At 35.2% G+C, this 23,200-nt stretch overlaps 2 protein-coding genes across 2 annotated transcripts; both read left to right on the top strand.

Annotated features, from left to right (window-relative positions):
• The first annotated feature begins 1,010 nt into the window (after positions 1-1,010).
• On the top strand, positions 1,011-1,454 carry LOC146148506 (uncharacterized). Its single transcript, XM_083388050.1, has one exon. The coding sequence runs from the start codon at positions 1,011-1,013 to the stop codon at positions 1,452-1,454; it is 444 nt and encodes a 147-aa protein (XP_083244176.1).
• Positions 1,455-11,259: 9,805 nt separating this feature from the next.
• Positions 11,260-22,174, top strand: LOC146148505 (cytochrome P450 20A1-like). The gene is made up of 12 exons (XM_083387385.1): positions 11,260-11,818; positions 11,903-11,952; positions 13,721-13,890; positions 14,868-15,013; positions 17,023-17,190; positions 17,259-17,325; positions 19,527-19,712; positions 20,103-20,220; positions 20,915-21,026; positions 21,336-21,400; positions 21,564-21,665; positions 21,734-22,174. The coding sequence occupies exons 1-12, from the start codon at positions 11,726-11,728 to the stop codon at positions 21,933-21,935; spliced, it is 1,479 nt and encodes a 492-aa protein (XP_083243511.1). The 5' UTR covers positions 11,260-11,725; the 3' UTR covers positions 21,936-22,174.
• Positions 22,175-23,200: the final 1,026 nt, after the last annotated feature.

The following is a 23,200-nucleotide window of genomic DNA, read 5'->3' as shown; positions in this document are numbered from 1 at the left end:
GGAAGCATGTACCAACCAAACTAAATCCCTTGACTTTGCGTCGCGAGGCGCAACCGCGGACGTACTCGCTCATTCTGATTTGTGGTTCTCTGCACCAGCATTTCTAAAGGAAGGGCCTGAAAACCGGCCGAAATTGTTTGATACCAGCCATCCAAGTGTTGACGTAGCCGTATTTGAAAAGAAACCTACTGGGGTATTTACTGTCGTGGTGGATTCCCCAACAAATCTGCTGTTGGAAAGATTTTCGTCCCTGTATAAGTTAAAGTGCGCAGTGGCGTGGTTGCTTCGTTACAAGACCTCCCTCTATTGGCAAAGAAAATTGCTTACAACGCGCCGTGTTCGTCATTGACGGTCAATGAGTTAAACAATGCGGAAATGGAGTTGGTTAAGTATGAGCAACGGAGTCATTTCGCCCCATGGATGATTGGAATTTCTGGACAAGATAAACTCACAAGGATACCAAGGTCGTCACCAATGTTTTGACTGGATCCAATTATGGCGGATGGAGTTCTCCGAGTCGGGGGCCGCCTAGAGAAGGCACCAATTGCATACGATGCACGTCATCCAGCCATACTACCTCATAATTCGTTACTGACGGATATGATCATCGTTCACTTCCACGAGAGATCGGGTCACTCCGGATTGAATTACACGCTTAGCTTGCTAAATCAGCGTTTTTGGATTGTGAAGGGCACTCTCGCGATTCGTCGCGTCTTAACTAAATGTTTGAAGTGTCGCCGTCGTCATGCTAAGCCTGCAGGTCAAATGATGTCCGACTTGCCCCCTGCTCGTCTACAGATGAACTTGCAACCTTTCGCATACACTGGAGTGGACTATTTTGGACCGCTGCTTGTCAAAAGAGTACGCAGCGAAGTAAAAAGGTACGGATATGCTTGTTTACATGCCTAACCACACGCGCAATTCACCTCGAGGTTGCATTTGATTTGAGTACTAACGCCTTTATAAATGCGTTTCGCTGCTTCGTTGCTCGGCGTGGTGCTGTGCTGCACATGTACTCGGACAACGGAACCAACTTGGTCGGAGTTGAACGAGAACTCCGACAAGGCATCCGCGATTGGAATCAGATGCATATCGAACAATACTTGAAACAGAAGGAAATTCAATGGACATTTAATCCACCTTGCGCCAGCCACATGGGAGGAGCGTGGGAAAGAATGATTCGTTCTGCCAGGTGCATTCTCTCCTCCCTGACTAACGAACGGACCCTGACCGATGATCAACTTCAGACGCTGCTTTTGGAAGTGAAGTCGATTTTGAATTCTCGTCCATTGACGCCAGTCACGCTGGATGTTGATGATGAGACACCGCTAACTCCGAATCATTTGCTGAGAGTAAGCCCTGATGCTGGCTTACCACCCACCGCCACAAACGACCGTGACTGCTATGCACGTCGAGGTTGGCGACACGTCCAATACCTTTCAGATCAGTTCTGAAAGCGTTGGGCGCGAATATTTGCTCACCATCATTGCCCGTAAAAAATGGCATCATGAGAAAAGGAACATAAGAGTTGACGATATCGTCCTCTTGGTCGACAACACAACTCCGAGATCGTCGTGGTCGCTTGGAAGAGTCGTCGCCGTCCATCCCGATGAGCATGGAGTTGTACGAACGTCCTAGTTCGATCAAAGGGGAACGAATTACGGAGGCCAATTCATAAGTTGTGCCTCGTCGTTCCCGCTGGCGCCTGATGGCCCAGTGGCAGCTGCACCGCAGGCAAACGAGCAAAAATAAACTTGGTCGCGAAGGCCGCTGCATTTCGCGAGCGAGTCAAAATTTGTGTATTGAAAATTAAAAGTGAACCGAGCGACTACATGTGACGTGTGGGTTTTAAGCACAATGAAAGAATGTTTATTGTCAATAAACAAACCAACGACAAACAGTACTCACCGGTACTTACGATATACGTACAATAAATTACCTCCGTGTACGGTACGTAGCGATCTGACTCCAGCTAAGTGAACAGTGGGACTGCTGTTTTTGGTATAAAATGAAATCCCTTTTATGTTTAATACCAGATGGCGTTAATTATAATTCACAACAGTTCGATTCGGCGACGCATCAAAAAAGAGGAAACTCGGACAATCGACTAAAACACGATCAGGTTATAAGCTGTCAATTTGATCAATTCACAGAGGCTGGTGTGACGACGTCACAACCGGCCAGCCTGCTTCATCTGGATGGCCGGGGTTTCAAGCCGATAATAATATGGAGCAGAGCAAGCTGCTACATGCACTCCCCTTGTCCTTGAAAAAATAGGTCCCGAGAGACTCCATGTTGGACTTCTTCCTCCAGGGAGTCAAACATTGTTCATGGGTTGATCATGTCCTCCTTGTCGATCGACTCTTTGTTGCACAAGTCAGGAGCGGTGGCAACATACAAGACATAGATGGCTGTGACTGGCGATGAAAAGATCACTTCGTACAAACGCGTTAGCAAACGAGGAGCTGAAGGTGAATAGCTTAATCGAGAAAAGGCTGAACAGCTCCCTTATGTGTTCGAGAATCCCTCCGTTCTTGAGCTGGTTCGTTGTAACTGAACGATCACTGTAAAAATACTTACACCGGCGATTAACAACATGCGAATATACTTAAATGTACCCTACAATGCAGAAATGGAGCAGTAAAAATCGTAATTTTATGTTCAAAGGAAAAATCGTCAGTCAAATGCCTAGAATCTATCGTTCTAGAATGCCGAAATCAAGGAAGTAAAAGGTGCTAATCTCTGAAACTCGAAAAAAAAAATAACGCCATGCCCATTTTATAAGTAATCCCTAAATGACAGACATTTTAACCTTGGCGTAAAGGTTAACTTAAAAAGTTACACTATGCAAGCTTGTAACCCAAATGCACATGTGACGGTACCTCATCCGTCAGTAAGATAAAAAGGCATCACGTAGCCTTGAAAACATCGGGAACTTTGCCCGGAATAGAAACAAAACGGTCAGGTATTTTAGGTGTGATATCTCTGATAAAACACCGTAAACCATATATGACCAGACTGCAGGTTAGCTGCAAACGGAAATTGCACTTTAGAAGGCGCATCTTCTGTAAGTGTGAGAGATAAATATATTTGTTTATAGGCTTAGAGAATAGTTTACGAGAGAAGAACATTCTCTTACGTAAAATTTCACCTTTAACTTAAAAAAAGAGACGTAATTTTGTAAATGGCTGAACAGCTATGCCGTAAATTTAGTTAGCTTAAACACGGTTTAAAATCTGCATTGTTCGACCGATATGACAACATTAAAACGTGCGCATAATTTAGCAACACCATACTTGCAATGGCGACGGCTTAGAGAGAAAAACAGGCGTGGTGCGTAAAAAGGTAAACAAGGCATGTATCGATAACTGACAATGCATAGCGCGCACAAAAATTACGAATAAACTATAGCTGCCATCCGACGTAATGAGCCTATAGATATAATTCGATTTGATTAGTGCAAGGCCCATCCCTGCGTTTACAAAAAAAATAATGTTATAGGCGCTAAAAATTACCCAAAAAACGTTAACTTGAGGTCTATCAAAAAACTAGCAAGAGGCTGAGAGTAAGGGGAAAAGAAGGTTATAGGATAGTCAGAGGTTAGAATAGTAAGAGGCCGTAGTTAGATAAGGTAAAGTAAAGTAATGAAAGCTTACTAGGTTATCATCAGGTGTAAACGTCGTAGGAAAGTGCTGCTTCCTTCGCAACAAATACGAACGGTTTTCTTGCAAGCAGTTAAGTCGGGCGGACGTTTCAAAGCATCGCAAAACTCAGCAACATCAAATGGTCGGCAAGAAATCCTGTCTGATAAGATTAGGTAAATAGAAAGTTGAAAAAGATGGGTTAAAAGTACCTTTCGAATAGAGTCTGGCTTTAGATAGCATGTCGCCATAGATGTTTTGAACGTCGTAGATGCAGTAAACTCGCTTTGTTGACGAGGCATCGCTTCTGCAGATGAAAGTTCGCTGTTGGACGTAACTGCAACAGGCTGAAAAGATTTTACCGGAACATTCAAAGGTTTTGCCGTGTTGCAAAACGACGATGGAGCGGCTTCGAAATTTGAATTTTGTTGGTCGTTGTCAAACTGCAGCTCAGCTGAAAGAGAAGCTGCAGGTTGAGAAACAGAATCGTTAGACGAGATTGGCACTGCAGTCGGTGAAACAACTGTAGCAGATGGAATTGGTACACCATTTCTTTCTGTAAATTTCTTTTTAGAGAAAGGAAAAAGAGTTTTGGAAAAGGAGCCTATTTGCGGTCGCCGTAGCTTAGAAATAGAAAAGTTTGAATTATTTCCCTTTGGTTTCGGAAAAACATTACCTTGCCTTATATTACATAGCATGGCAGCTATACGCGTTGAAGTTTTGACGTTGCAAGCTTCAAATTTGCTTGAAACCTTTGAAAACAAAACGGAAAAGTTATTCTTCGACATAACGATTTTAAGCATAGCACACGGTAAATAAGACTAAAAATAAGTACAAAAGCGTAGGTTAAAAATAGATGTAATTCAAAACAATAGGTTTGAGGCAGGCGTTTAGATTACAAGTCTCATTAAACTAATTTGCCTCGGCAATCAACCTCACTATTACTTCAATAAGTATTGCTGTTGTCTGATTACAATTCCACACAGTTTGTGTTGGCTATTATGGGCAAACCGGCTAATGCCGGCAAGCAAAACCACTCACTGTATTGACTAGACAAGACTGGATATATATTGATATAAGGATTCGCATATATAAGTTGAAAGTTTGCATAAAAGAGGAAAGGCGACACCAAAAAGCGGAAATGATTTATAATCCAGCGCCTTTTTGGCAGCCGGGAACTTTAACAATAACGCGTTCACCCAGGGGAAATACTTTTATCTATAACGGAAATATATGTGTCACTATATAACATTATTCATGTGTGAAACAGCCGAATGCTTTGTTCTCAGTGTAACAGCGAGTGTTTGGAAAAAGGCGTGAAAAGTGACAAATTATAAATCGTAACATATTTGATAAATACACAATACTATAAATTCCAAATTATCCACTAATTATTACTTATGATGCTACAGACACTCCAGCACAAAATGAATTGCCGTCGTGAATGTAACACGGCGGCTGCTTTTCGCAATATACCCGAAAGGTTTCTATTTTTTTTTAACACAATTGACTTTTGTTAGAAAGTGCTTCATACGATTTGAGCGAAATGAACATGAACAAGGCAATGAGTCACGAGTTGTAGCTTTTTGCAACACGTTCAACAACAAGATGTTTTCTTCTGTCGATAAGTCAACGTACGACAGGCGTTTTGTTGTTGTCTCTCTTTCTCGTTCACGTCCTTCCGTTATAAATGGTGAAAAACGTGAAACTATGAAAACAAAATAAAGGAGGGGCAGTTATTTGTTCGGAATTAAATTCTATTGATTTTTAACATTGAGCAACATTTCCTTAAAAATTTGCATATTTTAGTTTGCACAATTCGTTCAATGTAAGTTTTAAAATAACGACGCATCACAAGAAAATACGCTTTGAAGTTGCTACTTATTCACTATTGCTTTCAACAAAAGGCAGGAAATTGGGTGTTCCTAAAGTTGTGATTTGAAAGCTAATGTTTCGCGTGTGGATAAATCATTATGCTTGATACGAGATGTTTAAACTCGTGTGTAAACGCGGCTGCGTGATGAGAGAAAAACAGACAAAAACCCAAAACGTACCAAATGTTTAAAATAATTCGGAAATTTAACACGAAATTATTTCGTGCACAACAAAATTAAGTCGTGATTCACAAGTTTAACGCGTTGATTTCAAACCATTGAGCCACAAGCACAAAAATTAAGCTCTTTTAACATTTATCAAAAGATCGTGCGATCGACGTTTAAGCTTAGACTTCATAGATATAGACTATACATAATTTGCGAAATGCGATACATAATGGTTTAATAGAAAGTCGCATTAAAACAATTTACAGACCTTTCAGTCGATATTTTTACTTATTATATATATAATTTTGTTTTTATTTTAAAAGTATAATAGATTTTTCACCTGATAAACTAGGCAGAATCGCAGTTATAGTGAAATCCATGTGCAATTGCGTTTTCCATGATTCCAAACGGTGGTGGTGTCTTATCGGCAACCCTTGTTTGTATTTAGTATTTCGAATTCCTTTGCTGAAGATATGGAGCGTCTTTCGACGTATACTTCGACGAGATCAATTCTTCTAACAGCTAGCTTCTTGTAGGTTCCAAACATGGCAGTTTTTAGGCGGTCGTTTGTATGTAGTCCGTACAGATTAAGGTACATTTTCTCTTTGAGCTTTGTTCGACGACTTTTCTTGGCCATAAGAAATAGAGTTATTTTTTTTCCTCTCTCGGGGCACCAATTTGAGGCAGGCGTTTAGATTACAAGTCTCATTAAACTAATTTGCCTCGGCAATCAACCTCACTATTACTTCAATAAGCATTGCTGTTGTCTGATTACAATTCCACACAGTTTGTGTTGGCTATTATGGGCAAACCGGCTAATGTCGGCAAGCACAACCACTCACTATATTGACTAGACAAGACTGGATATATATTGATATAAGGATTCGCATATATAAGTTGAAAGTTTGCATAAAAGAGGAAAGGCGACACCAAAAAGCGGAAATGATTTATAATCCGGAGCCTTTTTGGCAGCCGGGAACTTTAACAATTTTATCTATAACGGAAATATATGTGTCACGATATAACATTATTCATGTGTGAAACAGCCGAATGCTTTGTTCTCAGTGTAACAGCGAGTGTTTGGAAAAAGGCGTGAAAAAGTGACAAATCATAAATCGTAACATATTTGATAAATACACAATACTATAAATTCCAAATTATCCACTAATTATTACTTATGATGCTACAGGTTAATAATAATTATTTTAGAATATTAGTTAGTCAAAAGGTATTATGCGTGTTCAGTATCACGTCGGGTGCGTCAACAATTTGTGGGTTTTAAGCACAATGAAAGAATGTTTATTGTCAATAAACAAAACAACGACAAACAGTACTCACAGGTACTTACGATATACGTACAATAAATTACCTCCGTGTACGGTACGTAGCGATCTGACTCCAGCTAAGTGAACAGTGGGACCGCTGTTTTTGGTATAAAATAAATTCCCTTTTATGCTTAATACCAGATGGCGTTAAATATAATTCACAACAGTTCGATTCGGCGACGCATCGAAAAAGAGGAAACTCGGACAATCGACTAAAACACGATCAGGCAATAAGCTGTCAATTTAACGAATTCACAGAGGCTGGTGTGACGACGTCACAACCGGCCAGCCTGCTTCATCTGGATGGCCGGGGTTTCAAGCCGGTAATAATATGGAGCAGCGCTAGCTGCTACAGACGCATGGTTGCGCATCGTGATATTATAACATTTCGTTTCGTCATTTTTGTAGGCTGTTTCAGTTGAATTCGTTAAAAGTTATTTTGCTTGTTGTTGACTGGTAAATGTATACCTAAAGGTGTTTAAGTAAAAGTAAACCATCAAGATAAGTTTATTTAGGAGTTTGTATTTGTATACTGCAGATGTACAATATGTAAATTGTGGCTGTAAATGCAGTGAACTGTTATGCATGAAACTGTCGATAACTCGGTAAGATAGTTTGCATTTTTTACTAATTCTTGGTTGCTACATAAGTGACTTAGTTAAACTGAATTTGTGATTTATTTCCAGTTTGAACTTTGAAGTTTTGTTGACCAAACTCTTGGTACTGTTTCGTTATTTTCCTTCCACGTTTTTGGTGAGTTGAATTGTATATTGTGACGTCATAGTCTTGCGTTGTGCTAATGATAATTATGTTTTCACAGCTTGTTTCTATCCTCTCTGAGGAAGTTTATGAAAATCGCTGTGCTGCTACTATAGAACACATTAAACAATATAAGATTGGTCTCCCACTCACCTAATTAAGAAATTTACAACGAAATGACTTTTTCGAGCCTGATATTCGTCAAAAAATAGCAGTATTTTTACTCGTATAGTGAAGAAATCAAGGGCGATTTTGACAACTATTCTCTCTGAGGAAGTTTATGAAAATCGCTGTGCTGCTACTATAGAACACATTAAACAATATAAGATTGGTCTCCCACTCACCTAGTTAAGAAATTTACAACGAAATGACTTTTTCGAAGCCTGACATTCGTCAAAAAATAGCAGTATTTTTACTCGTACAGTGAAGAAATCAAGAGCGATTTTGAAAACTATCCTCTCTGAGGAAGTTTATGAAAATCGCTGTGCTGCTACTATAGAACACATGTAACAAAATAAGATTGGTCTCCCACACACCTAATTAAGAAATTTACAACGAAATGACTTTTTCGAAGCCTAATATTTGTCAAAAATGGCAGTATTTTTATTCGTAGGCTATAGTGAAGAAATCAAGAAATGACTTTTACAAAGCCTAATAATTGTCAAAAAATGACAGTATTTTTACGCATATAGTGAAGAATTCAAGGGCGATTTTGAAAACTATCCTCTCTCAGGAAGTTTATGAAAATCGCTGTGCTGCTACTATAGAACACATTAAACAATATAAGATTGGTCTCCCACTCACCTAATTAAGAAATTTACAACGAAATGACATTTTCGAAGCCTGATATTCGTCAAAAAATAGCAGTATTTTTACTCGTATAGTGAAGAATTCAAGGGCGATTTTGAAAACTATCCTCTCTGAGGAAGTTTATAAAAATCGCTGTGCTGCTCCTATAGAACACATGTAACAAAATAAGATTGGTCCTCCACTCACCTAATTAAGAAATTTACAACGAAATGACTTTTTCGAAACCTAATATTTGTCAAGAATGGCAGTATTTTTATTCGTAGGCTATAGTGATGAATTCAAGGGCGATTTTGAAAACTATCCTCTCTGAGGAAGTTTATAAAAATCGCTGTGCTGCTACTATAGAACACATGTAACAAAATAAGATTGGTCTCCCACTCACCTAATTAAGAAATTTACAACGAAATGACATTTTCGAAGCCTAATAATCGTCAAAAATTGGCAGTATTTTTACTCGTATAGTGAGGAATTCAAGGGCGATTTTGAAAACTATCCTCTCTGAGGAAGTTTATAAAAATCGCTGTGCTGCTACTATAGAACACATTAAACAATATAAGATTGGATTTCATATTTTTTAATATTAATTTTTTTTCAATATTTTTCGCTAAAAGTGTGATTGCTGGAAAGATGTAACCAATACAAGGACTGTGTAAAAATTTCAACTTTGTATCGTCATTTTTAATTGTTTTATGCGAACATTAATTACGAAAGGCGTTTTTTCGAATTTGGGCAGTTTTGAATTTTCAAAGAAACAGTAAACACCCAGTCCGAATGAATTTAAATATGATTTATGTCTTATTTTGAAGGTGGATGCCTCCTAGTTTATATCGTTAAAATTTGAACTTGTTGGCTCAACAGTTAAGGGTTAATATCAGGGAGTCGAACCGGAACCGAACCGGAACTTTATGAACCGGTTTTGGGTCAATTTTTTCCAAACCGTAACCGAACCTGAACCGGTTTTTATAAGATTTTAAGGAGCCGAACCGGAACTGAACCGAATAATTTTAAAGTACCTGAACCTTAACCGAACCTGTAAATAAAAGCGGTTCGCTCCTGCATGACGTCACAACTTCTATTTTACAGAGTCAAGTTACGCCATGCTCGAAATTTTATGAAAAAAATATGAATATTGAGTGATCGATGATTTTTTATTTTTTAGATATTTCAATATTGAGTTTCTATTTTTTTTTTTTTTAAGTCACGTAACTTAGATTAAATGACTTACAATTCCAAATTATTCTCTACATTTATCGACCCACATTTTGAGATTTAACGCAAATTATATTGTGTCTGAACCGGACCTTTATGAACCAGTTTTGAAATAGCGATGGTTGAACCGGAGCTGAGCCGGAACTTTTAAATTCCTCCGAACCGAAACCGGAACTGAACCGGATTCCGAAAAAAATCTTGAACCCGAACCGAACCTGAACCGGAAAAGTCAAACGGTTCGACTCCCTGGTTAATATCGCTGAATATTAATATTCATATTTTTTTTCAATATTTTTCGCTAAAAGTGTGATTGCTGGAAAGATGTAGCCAATACAAGGACTGTGTAAAAATTTCAACTGTGTATCGTCACAACTTTCGGAAATATTGCCCAAAACCTATTCCAGCGCGCCAAGTTCGCGCAGGTATGACAAATACCTCAGACTCCAGTTGCACTTTTAATTTTAATGGCTTGTCTAACTTTAACAAAAAAAAAGTAAATTAATGGGTTCCGTGACATGTCAATGTCAATATGACTCTCTATGTTGGATAAGTATATGAGAACGAAATAGGGGCTTGCATAGTAATAATTTTGGCGCTCTTTCACTATTGTACGTGAAAAGTTATGCAAAAAAAAAATAATAATACCGCATACCACAACGCATATTGTTTGGGTTAGGGTGCGGGTTAGCGTTTGGGTGAGGGTGGGTCAAGTAATATTGTGTTTATTATTAATAATAACTTGACCCACCCTCAACCAAACGCTAACCCGCACCCTAACCCAAACAATATGTGTTGTGGTATGCGGCATTTGAAAAAAAAAATGTTATTAAATTTTTTATTTTTTTTATTTAATTTTTACGTACAATAATGAAAGAGCGCCATAATTTTATAACAATTAATATCTTGAATTTAAAGAAATTATATTTAGAAATAGTCAAATAGATAGATATTTTTTGACGAAGGCTTGCCGGATAGTAAGCCGAAACGTTGGTAGAAAATAATATATATTGCCAGAGGAACCTTTTTTAAATATACTATGCCTGGTAGCAACAGCATATTTATAAATAGATAGATAGTTTACAGATAATCTATAAAGTTAATCAACATATTTTGTAATTTAACCTTGATTTTTTTCGGCGATTTTGGATCTAATTGTATCGTGGTTAAAAATCATTTGCTGAAAATTTATAGCCTGTTATTTAGTTAGTTAAAAAGATGTTTTAAAATTTAACTTCCGGCGATTGGAAGTAACATAGGTCACAGTTTTACATATTAAGAAAAATTTACATTGATTATTGCATAAAGTTAAAATGTCTGCCTTGATGCATCATTTTTGTTATAATCTGCTGTACAAAAGTATAATTATAAAATGTAAGTAACACACATACTGGGACGTCGCGGCACACCTGACATGGACTCGCGGCACACCGGTTGCAGAGCACTGTTCTAGACCAGCACCTTTTTTTTAATAAGCTTTATGTTGAATATAACTTGAAGAACCTTAATGCTTAATGAAAATAGTATTGAGTTACTGGCTGAATTTCTACTAAACTCTGGTCACAGATTGTGACTTATATTAAATAACATGATTTTTGTAGTTTAGGCTGAAGCCTGACTGCATTCCATAGTTTGTGTCTGCCAAAGATTTACGCCAATTTTTTTTTCGGCTGAAATACTACATCAAAATAGAAAGATATATACGCCAAAAACGACAATTTTTTGGGGGGAATTCATTAAATTTTTTTCAATAATACTTTTTTTAATAATACTTCACTTTTTGTAACAGTACCGGCCGAAAAATATATGTTTTGTGATAGAACCGGCTAACAAAAAAATTGAATACCACCACTGTTTATAAAATATATTTTTTAGCACTCATTTTGTTTTAATTTGTATGTTTTTTACTAGGTATTTCAGTAACAGATAGTTGCCCTACAATATGGTAGAAGTTCATTTTACAATTGGCGGCCTGGCAATTTTTGTTGTTATACTTATTGTCTTTCTTCTGTGCTTGCTTTTTTATCTCTACCCAGTAAGTAAAGTTCAAATTTTCCATAAATGGTTGATTTTAGATTGCTCCATAACCTAAGTTCTTTTTAATACTAATTGTTTACAGGGTTCCAACAAACAAACAACTATTCCTGGTCCAGAATCTTCCGATGTGAAGTAGGTTTTTATTTATTTTAACTTTTTGGTTGTAGATGTTAAGTTTTCTGCAAACTTTCAGTTGTTATTTTTTTTTCTTTTTTCAGTTGTTGGCAAACTTTAAGTTGTTATAAATGATATGAAAACTAAAAGATTCATGCATTTAATAATGCTTAATAAAGTATAAATAAACTGCCAAATTAAAAAAAAATATCACTTCTGCCAGAACAAACAATGTAAACTTACAATAAAAATCGAACAAAAACTAAAAACAATGTAAATGCAGCTTATTATTTAAAGCAAATTCAGGAAACTAGACTGTGTCTAATAAATAATCGTAAATAATTAAATTTTTCATGCTATCACAACAAAATATCCTCCAACTGTGCACTTTCATTTTTGTGGCTAAAATAATAAAAATAGTGTATTAACAGTTGTGAAAAAGTAAATTGACTTACATTTGTCACCACTCATCTACTTTATCACAAATCTATAAAATAGATTTGTTGAAATCTGTTAAAATAAGCAAGAGTGTCAATTTTTTTAGTTGTTCAAAGTAGAATGTCTAATTCTAAAAACTTATATCCTAAAGTTTTGCAATCCAAATTCAATCTGTATTGTCTGGGTGACACTGAATATTAGTCGCTCTCTAATTACAGCGGGAGCAAAGGAGTGGTAATTACTCGTCTAGAGCAGACCTGGGCAAAATATGGACCGCCAAGCAATTTAATCTGGCCTGCTCTATTCTTACTCTATTTATACTTAAAAATACAAACCAAGACGACTTTCCACATGTTTGGTTGTAACATATATATACACTTTTCAGGGACTATGCTTGACCCCACCAAACTCAATTTTTAGCCTGTATTAAAGACTAAATGGGAAATTGTTTTTGGGTTTTGCGCAAATTTATTTTGTCTTTTAATTCACGCGTTTTTGAGCATCTTCATAGACAAAAGTGGCCCTCTGCACTGTGACACTCTTTCAAACAAAGTTTGTCAAACTTAGCCTAACGTTTATAAATGATTTTTTTTTGCACTTGTCCATTGTATCGCAAGAAACACACCGGCAACTTAAAGCCTCAAAAAGCAAACGAGTCATTATAAGTTGTTCTGTGAAAAATTTTCACGTAATTTAACCTTGAGGTGTTGGGTTATCGCCCCCACCACTTGATTAAAGCCTTGTATCTTTTATTTGTGCTAAATGCGTCAATATGTCCCCCTCAAAATATTAGCAAAAAGACAGGTTTAAATATTCATAATAATAGACTAGCTATTTTAACCCTTTGAGATCCTACCCACTGTTAAGTATTGTATAAGTCAAGTTCATTAATTCTCTGCCCAATCTGTAAAACCGTCACTCACAATGTTTCTTTCAATGTTTAATCATGATCAATTCATAATTAGTTTTAATACTTTGACACGGCCCACCACAACATTTTATGTTTCTCATGCGGCCTGCGGTAAAAAATAAATAATTGTCCACGCCTGGTCTAGAGCCAACTCACATTGATGACAAAACCTTCTCTTGTAATTAATTTTAAGATTAGGCCAATTTTCACCTAGATTTACTAGACTGGTAGTTTTATTGAACTGTTCTTGTGTTGTTGATATGCATGTACTGTTTAATATTTTCCAATAGCTTGTTTCCCCCAATAAACTATGTTCATTTCAAATCACCTTTATATTTATGTTAAGAGAAAATTAAAGTTAAGGTTTTTAATTTGTTATCTATTTTTGACACACTTTTATGATTTTATCCTAAATAAGTAATAATTATTTTATTGCAGGGATGGAAACCTTAGTGATTTGGAAAGAGCTGGCTCATTGCATGAATATTTAAGAGATCTGCATTCTGAGTATGGTTATGTTGTTGCATTTCAACTACAAAAGAAGTTGGTTGTCTCTGTAGCTGACTTTAAATACTTTTCTCCAAGGTCACAGATTTTTGAAACACCTGGTAAACTTGTTAGTAAAGTGTATTATAATGATTATGTTTAAAAATAATACACATCTTTACAACTAAAAAATAGGAAAATTTACTTTAAAATGTTACAGAACCAATCTCAATAAATTTTAACCATACAAGACAATCCAGTCAGCAAGCCGACTACGTTAAATAGTGGGTCACAACCCTTTTGTTAGGAATCATTTAATTAATATTGCATAAATTGCTACTGATACACATTTCCACAACTATAACAAATTGAACAAACACATCAGAAAAATCTTATGCATTAAGCAGCCTGGTAAACAATTGTAGCAGTCTTAATTATTAAGTTTAGGTTATAATGTTCTGTTTAGTATATATTTTTTCCAGTTACACCTAATAACAAACCTACCTGCAACATGTCTTAAGACAAACTTTCCACTAATTTGAAAACTTATTGTGTGTCAAGATAGATCTCTTTGGCTGTCCTCCCTTGTACAAAAATCCTTATTAGGTTGACTGATTTCGGTAAGCCTTTCCAAAGGCATCATGCAAAGTAAAGTTAAGTCGCCCACTTGTGTGTATTCAAGATTATCAAGACAGCTCTATGAACTATTACGGAAAAATTAAACTTATCATTGCTTAGTGACATTCATGTTAAATCAAAGTTGTTTCATCAGAAACAATGATTGGTAAATGGTTCAAAATGCTGTCAATTTCGTTTAGGTGTGTGTGATTGTCTCCATTTTATTCTTACCATATAAACCCAAATTAGAAGGAAGGTTAAATCATTGGTCAAAAACAAATAGGTGGGACCGAAACTTTCAAATGGCATGCAAACTATTTTCTGAGTGCTATTTTGTCCGACTAGTGCTGTTCGTTGTATATTTATCTAACTGCAAGTGCAAATTTAAATTTGATATCGCCCCTGCTATTTTTTAGGTTTTAAATCAGCATGTTTATAAATTAAGTTGTTTCCAACCTTAAGTTTACCTCATCTTTTACAGCTTTTCTCTTTGACCATTGGAAACCGTTGGTGGGTGGGCATAGTTTTCTCTATACCAATGGAATGGAAAGTTTCAAAAGAAGGGATTTCCTGGATTTTTCAATGAAATCCACTACCAAGGAAGTCCATGCAAAGTATTTTAGAAAGGTGAGCTATAATATTATATGTTATGTTTTTAGATCAGAGCCGATACCTCATCTGAATTCAGAAGTTTTCCACGGAATAATAATATTGCTAACATAAATCAGTTTGTTTTTAGAGCTAGGTGACAAAGTGTAAGACGTGTTAATCAAAAAACCATAACTCCCTAGCACAAGACAATACAAGTTAGGCCTTAAAATAAATGCGGCTCCTGGTCACAGGACTCACGGCCATTGTTCAACACCTATGCTATTAAGAGACATTGTGGGACATTTTTGGTACAAATCTGCCGTGTGACATGTTTCAAGGCTTGCCTCACTTGATACCAAAATTGTGGCATCACTGTTCTGCTGACGCATATATTAACAATAAAACTCAAAGTTTAAAAACCAGAGTAAAACCAGGATTAGACATTTTTTAAATGAATATATATATTGCCTATACAGGCATCGCCAGTTCCTATAAATAAAGTAAATACAGATACATAGCGAAGTAATAATAAAATTAATAAAAAAGTCAAAAAACATATGAAAGCAGTATGCATTAAGTAAAAAGTTTCCTGAAAAGCGTTTCCTAAACTGCCTAAAATCACTAAAACGAAAGGGTCTTCAACCCCATGCAATTTAAACGACCACCAACACTGGGAGGAATTTTAACCAATTACAAATCTATTGGGGAAAACATCAGACGATGCTAGCCCAGCCCCTGGAAAATTATCACCATGGGTTAACTGCTGTCTGTGTGGACACAAACATAGTAAAGGTATGATGCCACAGTTACAACCAAAAGTGGAACAATTCAATTAAAACAGGTGCTTTGTTGCACCAACCATGGTTTCTTGTAAACTTTGTTGAGCACGGTACATGTGACAAGCAAAGAATTTGTTTTCAACCTGATGGAGGGGCCATAAAGTGATAATGAAAACATTCGACTACAAGGATAGAACGACAAAGCTGCTACGTTACGTGCTATGCTGTTGAACACATTTAATAAACTTCAACCTAAACCCGCTATATGTTTTGAAATTCTATTTTTAGAACAGCGGCCAATGAAATTAACTGAATTGAGCGAAACTTAATGGTTTAAAATAAGTAATGCCACCATCAACATACAAAAAAAGATTTTACCTCGCATTAGACTCAGCTTATACACAATGTTGCTTTTTTAATAATTTTATTAGTATTTTACTTTACTTACAGGAACTGACGCTGCCAGTATAGGCGAAATATATATTTGTTTAAAAACTGTCTGATTCTGGTTTTATTGTTTTTTTTTTAACTTTTGAGTTTATTTTTTATTTTTTCATCCAAAGAGGTGCTCAACTTACCATAGCTCTGTGGACAATTAATGTGTACCACACTACCACACACTTGGGGGTATCCAGAAATCCCAGAAGGGGGATGGGGTTCAGAATTTTTAACTAGGTGAATTCGCCCATTTTCCATGAAGCCAGCATACATTGATAAGACATTCAGAAAATATTCTAGGAATCTTGTTGAAATTGTGATTTAATGAGATGGCAATTCATCTTGTGATTGTGGAAGATTTTAAAACATTACTGCAAACTAAAATTAGTAGATCTGTGCCTTATTTTATTCTTTAAATAGAACACCGGTTTGAAAGTAGCCAATAAAAATTTAGTTGAAAGTGAGGGATTGGTCAAATAAAAAGCTAGCCTGCAAGATAAAAGCTAATCTTAAATATTATGGTGTGTGTTTGCTCGCTGATAAAAAAATCACCAAATGCTTTTTCTGCTCGAACATGGGTACCATTCAAACTTTCAGGTCAATAGTTTTAGTGTTTCTTGAACTTTAGAATTGAAATATTTTTTTCTTCAGTTGTGTACCCGTGATTGATTTCACCCCTAACTTTACTTTACTTTACTTTATGTACCCAACCCAAAAGTTATGACTTTCATGACTTTTACTGGCCCTAGTTATAAGCTTACCTAAAATAAAGGTGACATATGCATGTATAAATGTATATTATGTTGTTTTAAACAATGTTCACATTAGATTGGGCAAGAGCTTGCCAACAAATGGAAAAAGGTTCCTACTGATCAACATATTCCACTTTCCCAACATATTAGAGGACTTGCCACAAAAGCAGTTTGCTTTATGATGTTTGGAAGTTATTTCACTGATGAGAAGCTTGTGATTAAACTGCACACGGCGTGGGATTTGGTATGTTTCAGTTAGTGCTTCCTATTTTAGCTGCATTTTACTTACTTTGAATAATTTTGATTTGACAGTGCTGGAATGAAGTTCTTGCGTCAAGCAAAAATGAATCACTAAAGGATAATAAAGATGTTAAAAGAGGTATAGTCAAGCGGGGTAAAAAAAAACAATTTTAGCTAACTTGTCTGCCTAACTTTTGTTTTTCGCAACATTTTTCATTCTTACTGAGCTGATGGGTCTACCTTTCCAACAACATAAAGGATTTTTGATTTTAATATAAAATAAAAAAATTATTTAACAAAATCTGTTGTTTTTTTTACCCTGATAAAAGGGCAAAAAAAACAATGCCGGGGTAAAAAAAAACAATTGTAAATTAGGACCATTTATAATTATTTTTAGAAGCAGGTTTGACTTTATTTGTAGTAAATAGACTAAAAATGCTCTTTCAAAGCCACAACAGCACACAAATTTTATTAATACCTTTATTGTAAAGAGAATTTAAGTAAAAAAAAATTTTTTTTTTTTCATTATGGTACTCCGAATTTGCACCTGTTTAAAATCTTTTTAGCAACTAATTTTTTCCTGGTAAATTAAAACTGTGCCTTTCCACAGTTAGCACTGATCATCAGTGGTATTTCTAGGCCCCAGAAGAAGTAAATTACCTCAACAACATGAGTTTTTAGATTTGTGGGCCAGTCCAAAGACAAACTGAAATTTTTAGCTTTTTCTACTTTTTTATGAAGAAATTTGCTAAGTTGCCTTTATTTCATCCTCATCAACACAAAAACATTCATATCTTTCCCCTGTATTATGGGACAAGTCTAAAATAATTGCAAGTCTATCTCCGTGATCTGCACTTGTTCAGGTTCTGGGCCACTTGTTATATTTACTAAAAATAAATTTCTACTTTTCGTACTAATGTAAATTTATAGAAGTTTAACATCTCAAGGTATTTCTTTCCTACTGTTAAAAGCAAATTTTTGAAATTAACCTGAAGAGAATAGACCTAGAAGTTTCAATTTAATCTTTTTTGCCTGTTTGAGCATAATTATACCTTCATGTGGTATTGATTTGGATCGCGATACACTTTCTTGAAAAGTTGTCTACCTTAGTGTTTTTAGATCATGGTCTACAAACAAGCCTCATTATGTAGCTTTGGTATTGCTACATATTTGCTAGGCATATTTAGTTTACTTTTCAAACCTAAAAATCACAAAATAACAATTATGGGGTAAAAAAATGACATTGGTGTAATAAAAAACACTGTTTTTTTTACCCCATTCCCATAAAATTGATTGGGGTAAAAAAAAATATCTAAAAAACTAAAAAAGCTAGGAAAGTAGGGTATTTTTGGTTTAATAGATCAATGTTATGACACAACATAGAATAAAGGCCATTGCCACAAACTTGGTTGTATACAAATTACACAAAACTTTCTAATGGTCTTACAAAACTTTTTAAGATACGGATTTAACAACTGTTGTTTAAACCAGCATAACTTTACTCAGAGAAAAAAAATTAGGATGGTTGAGGGCTTCTTGGTTAGGCCAAGAATGTATTTTTTACCTGAAAAAAAAATTAAAAAAAAAATTATATATACTTTAGGTGTGATGGCATTGTTTTTTTTTACCCCAACTTTAGCAAAGTTTTTTTTTTACCCCAAGTCACTTTATATCTCTTGTTTTCTTTACATGTAAAAAATTGTGTTCTCATTGCCTTTTAATTTCAGCATTTTATGCACTCTAAAAATAACGGCATTTTAGTTTTTGCACACCCTAATAACTAAACTCCCGGCATTTTGAAGGGTTATTTTGCTACGACTTCATGCCCCTTCTTTAACAACTATTCTTCTTTTTTAAAGGAATCATACAAACTTTTATATTTATGATAGATCTTTCTACAGTCTACACAATGATAAAATCAACCTGGCTTGTAAGCAAAGTGAAAGATCTAAAGAACAAAAATATTTTGTTTTTTATTCTGTATTGTTATGCTAGATTCTTAATTGCCTAGGTATATATTTGAAGCTAAATTGTTATGTCAAGCATATGCATACCAATGGCTCTTTAGTGTTTGAAAGAAAGGATTTGTTGCCACAGTGCTTTTACAGTTTGTTAAGGTCGCAAACCCTTTAACAAATATATAATGAGGCTCTATTATGCGAAGAAAAACTTTTTTAGGTATTTGAACAGCGATTTAAGCAAATTATGGCAACAAGAAATACAAGAAGTTTGTGTTCATGATGACTTAAACTTTATTTAATATGTTTCAGTGTTTCTTTTCTATACCCAAGTTACATTTGTATTTAGTTATACTGTATTATAAATACCTCTTTTTTTCAGCCACTGAAGATTTGCAAATAATATTCCAAGATGCCATAGAACATCAATGGAAACAACACAAGAAATCATCCAACCTGTCTATTATAGATGGCCTGTTAGCTGGGTCTAATGTTAAATTAACAGATGAACAGATGCTTAGTGATGTCATTACACTTTTTACCATGGGGATTCAAATAACCACTGCAGGTGACATATTTTCCTACTCCTTCGCATGTCATATTCGATTGCTGAAGGAGAGTGAACTTTTTCTCCTAGCGGACCCAATTTTGTTCCTAGGAATAAGAGATTAACCCATTAATTTATTTTACTAATAATGTTGAAAAAAATATGTTACTTTAGTTTTCCTATAGCAAACTTTAATAACGTTCATCACTCTAACACCAGTAAGGTTTTAACTTAAACTAAATGATTTTCGTTTTGATCTTAAGCTGGGAATATTAAGACTAGATTTGTTCTTAGATTGTTTGTTAAAGTTGGAAGTCCGAATTTCATGAAACCCTCAAAAGTTACTATTAGTGGCAGAACTATTTAATCTGTACCCTGGTCCGTTTTCAAAAGTATTTACCTTTCTTGCAGTGTTAACATGGACTATGTACTATCTCGCTGTTAATCCTAAGCCACAAAAGAAATTAAGAGACCACATGAAGGATGCCATTTCAATGGACGTAATGCCGGGCACCCTCGTCGATAACACGTAACTTTGTTAATAACTTTTTTTCAAGTTAACGCTGGTTGAATAGTATTGTTTATTTAAATCAATTAACACATATTTATAGTTTATGTCAGATAATTTGTTATTTGCCCCCTTTTGATATGGTATACACGCATAACTTGTGATCTTAAATGGAAAACAAATACATAAAACTGTGACTTTTGCTATCATTAATTTTATAACTTAAGTTGAGTTTTTTGCCTTTTTTGTTACATGTTTGAAAAGTTCTGTGGGAATCTTTTTAAGACAAAGACCCCTCGCGTATTTTTTTTATTGCCTTTGTATTGTAAGTAACACCTGTCTATGTTGTTAAGTCCTGAACTCATCTGTAGTCTAAAAAAATGGCTATTGTGTACTTAATAAATAAACTCCTTTGAATACCAGTCATTGGGCATATGTATATTTAATGATGTGATGTGATGTTAAGGAAGATGGTAAACAACTTGTGAAGTTGTTTTGTACGCTCATAAACACACGTTTTAATGTATAATTCTTTGTTATCGCCCACCGAAACCTTTTTAGTTAGTTTTTGACCCTCCACTATATATTAAAAACATATGTTAAACTATGCATATTTTGTGCAATTTGTTTTTGTCTATTTTTTTGTTGAAGCGAATAATATTCCAAATGTTTACCATAACGAGAGTTAATCTTTAACGGGATATTTTTATTATAGTTACATGAAATGTTTGATAAAAGAGAGCATACGTTGTGGAGAAATATTTTCATGGGCCGGTCGCCAACAGGACATGGATTTATCAATTAATCAGCATGTTGTGGAAAAAAATGTGAGATAACATGAAGAAATACCTAATATTTAATATTTTGTTAATTTTTTTATTTTTGGAAATATTGCTTGTCTCGATTTAGTGATTGATACGTAATTTTTTTCGTTTAAGCGTTGGATATGTTAAATTAGGTAACGATGTTATGATTAGTTAGTTAATTTACCAACCGTTCTCATAGTAACGAAGTATGTTGAAATCACTTAGAAAACTGTTCATTGTTAGCTTGTGAAGATGAACTTTATTGATTTTATTCATTCTGTTTAGTAGGCCTACTTTAAATTATTATCACAAAAAATATTTTTTACGCAGACGCCGATCCTTGAGGCAATATCAGTTTTAATGAAAGACGAAACGTTGTTTCCTGAACCATGCTTGTAAGTTATAACGTGTATATTGTTAAATGTTGTACAGGAGGTATAAGACGTCAATTCTGCACAAAACAGTGTTTTGTGAGATAATGTCATACTAGCTCTTAGGTAACGTCGTGTTGCCTCGTAACCGGGTTCGACTAGTGAATTTGTATTTCATTTATTGAAGGTTTGACCCATCTCGGTTTTTGAAGCATAACCCGGATGTTCCAGATCCGCGTACTTTCATACCGTTTGCATTTGGCGGAAGCAGAAAAAATCCAGAGGAAAGGTAACACTGCCTGCCAAATAGAAGCACCAGCAGTTTAAAGCAAGCAATTGACAAAATTTATTTTGCAGTCTCGTGTACCTGCTTACGTCGATAACCGTTGGTTCGATTCTGCGGGAGGTTGAACTGCGTAACGCAGGAAACGACGGCGATTTCATCGAACCTAATTGTGAGAGTTTCGTTACCATGCCGAACAAAGAGGAGACTTGGATTACCGTTGTAAGCAGCAGCAATGGAGGAGACGTTGAGATTGTCGGACAGATTGAATCGTAGATCATATGTTTTTTTGTTTCGCACGCTTTCTGCCATACGTTGTTAACTTGTACAACACACTTGTTTTTTATTATGGTTTGTGTATTTTCCACTTACTATTGCGCTATTTTGCCCACGATAATGCTTATCTTTTCGTGGGAGATACCAAACTGCTTTGTAACTTCGTTGGTAATGTAGGTGCAATTTACGCGGTGATCAATATACTCGTTAAGGCTTAAAATAAAGTTTTATTACTTTTTCATTCTTTGGCATTAACCGAGGTTTCCAAATATTAAACATTTTATTCACCAATCTGACATGTTCAAATAATATTTTGTTTTAATTTTTAACGGTTACATATGAAGACAGTTTCTGTATCGGGGACGAAGTGTTTAGCTTCAAGAGCTCTATTCACAAATGCAGCGGATTATAAATGAATACAAAGACTACAAAACATGTTTTAGTTAATTATATCAAAATTTACATAGAAATTAGTACATTGCTGGATTTTTACTAGGTACTATTTTCGGAGGTTTTAACGGGTATATTTTGCAAGGTCTTTAAAACAATTTGAGAACAATTTTAGGTTGAAGAGTGGAACAACTATAGATAATTCTTGTTCAGAATTCGACATATTAAAGCATACAGTGCGCTAAGTTTGTTGGACCGACTTTTCCCGCGCAAAGTTTTTAAATGGGAAAAAAATGATAGACATTTGTTAAATTATTGGGTCTTAAATTAGCCTATGCAAATCTTGTTGTAATATAGTCCTCGTTTTAGCCATTCATATTGCGATGAGAAACTAATGCGGATATGTAAATTGAATAAAGGAAATTCTAGTTTTAAAATGATAATTTCCAATCTAATTTGTCGTGCCGTCCGAGCTGTGGGCGATACATAAGCATGCCAACACTATGAACATTAAGTAAGACACTTTTCTTGCACCTTCACATCGTTTTCTGTGTAGTAGCGGGCTTTATAAAGCTGCAGCCGTGGTTTTCGCATTGTCCGGTTACAGTGTTGTAATGGCTTAAGTCAATGACTTGACTTAAGTGCACTGTTTTTAAATGACTTGACTTGACTTAAGTCTTTTGGGCAAAAAGACTTGACTTGACTTAAGTCTTTTGGGGAAATGACTTGACTTGACTTGACTTAAGTCATTTGGACAAATGAATTGGGTTAAAATAAATTGTTTAAATTAAGCAATTATTTATAAAATTGCATTATTTAGCCCAATCTTTGCACATAAAAGAACTTGCTTGTTGTATGCTGCTTTTATGTTATTT

This window comes from Ascidiella aspersa, chromosome 4 (genome assembly GCF_963924565.1).
Source record: "Ascidiella aspersa chromosome 4, kaAscAspe10.2, whole genome shotgun sequence".
Taxonomy (NCBI): Eukaryota; Metazoa; Chordata; class Ascidiacea; order Phlebobranchia; family Ascidiidae; genus Ascidiella; species Ascidiella aspersa.
The sequence above is the reverse complement of the archived record's forward strand: the minus strand, read 5'-3'. Positions and strand labels throughout refer to the sequence as shown.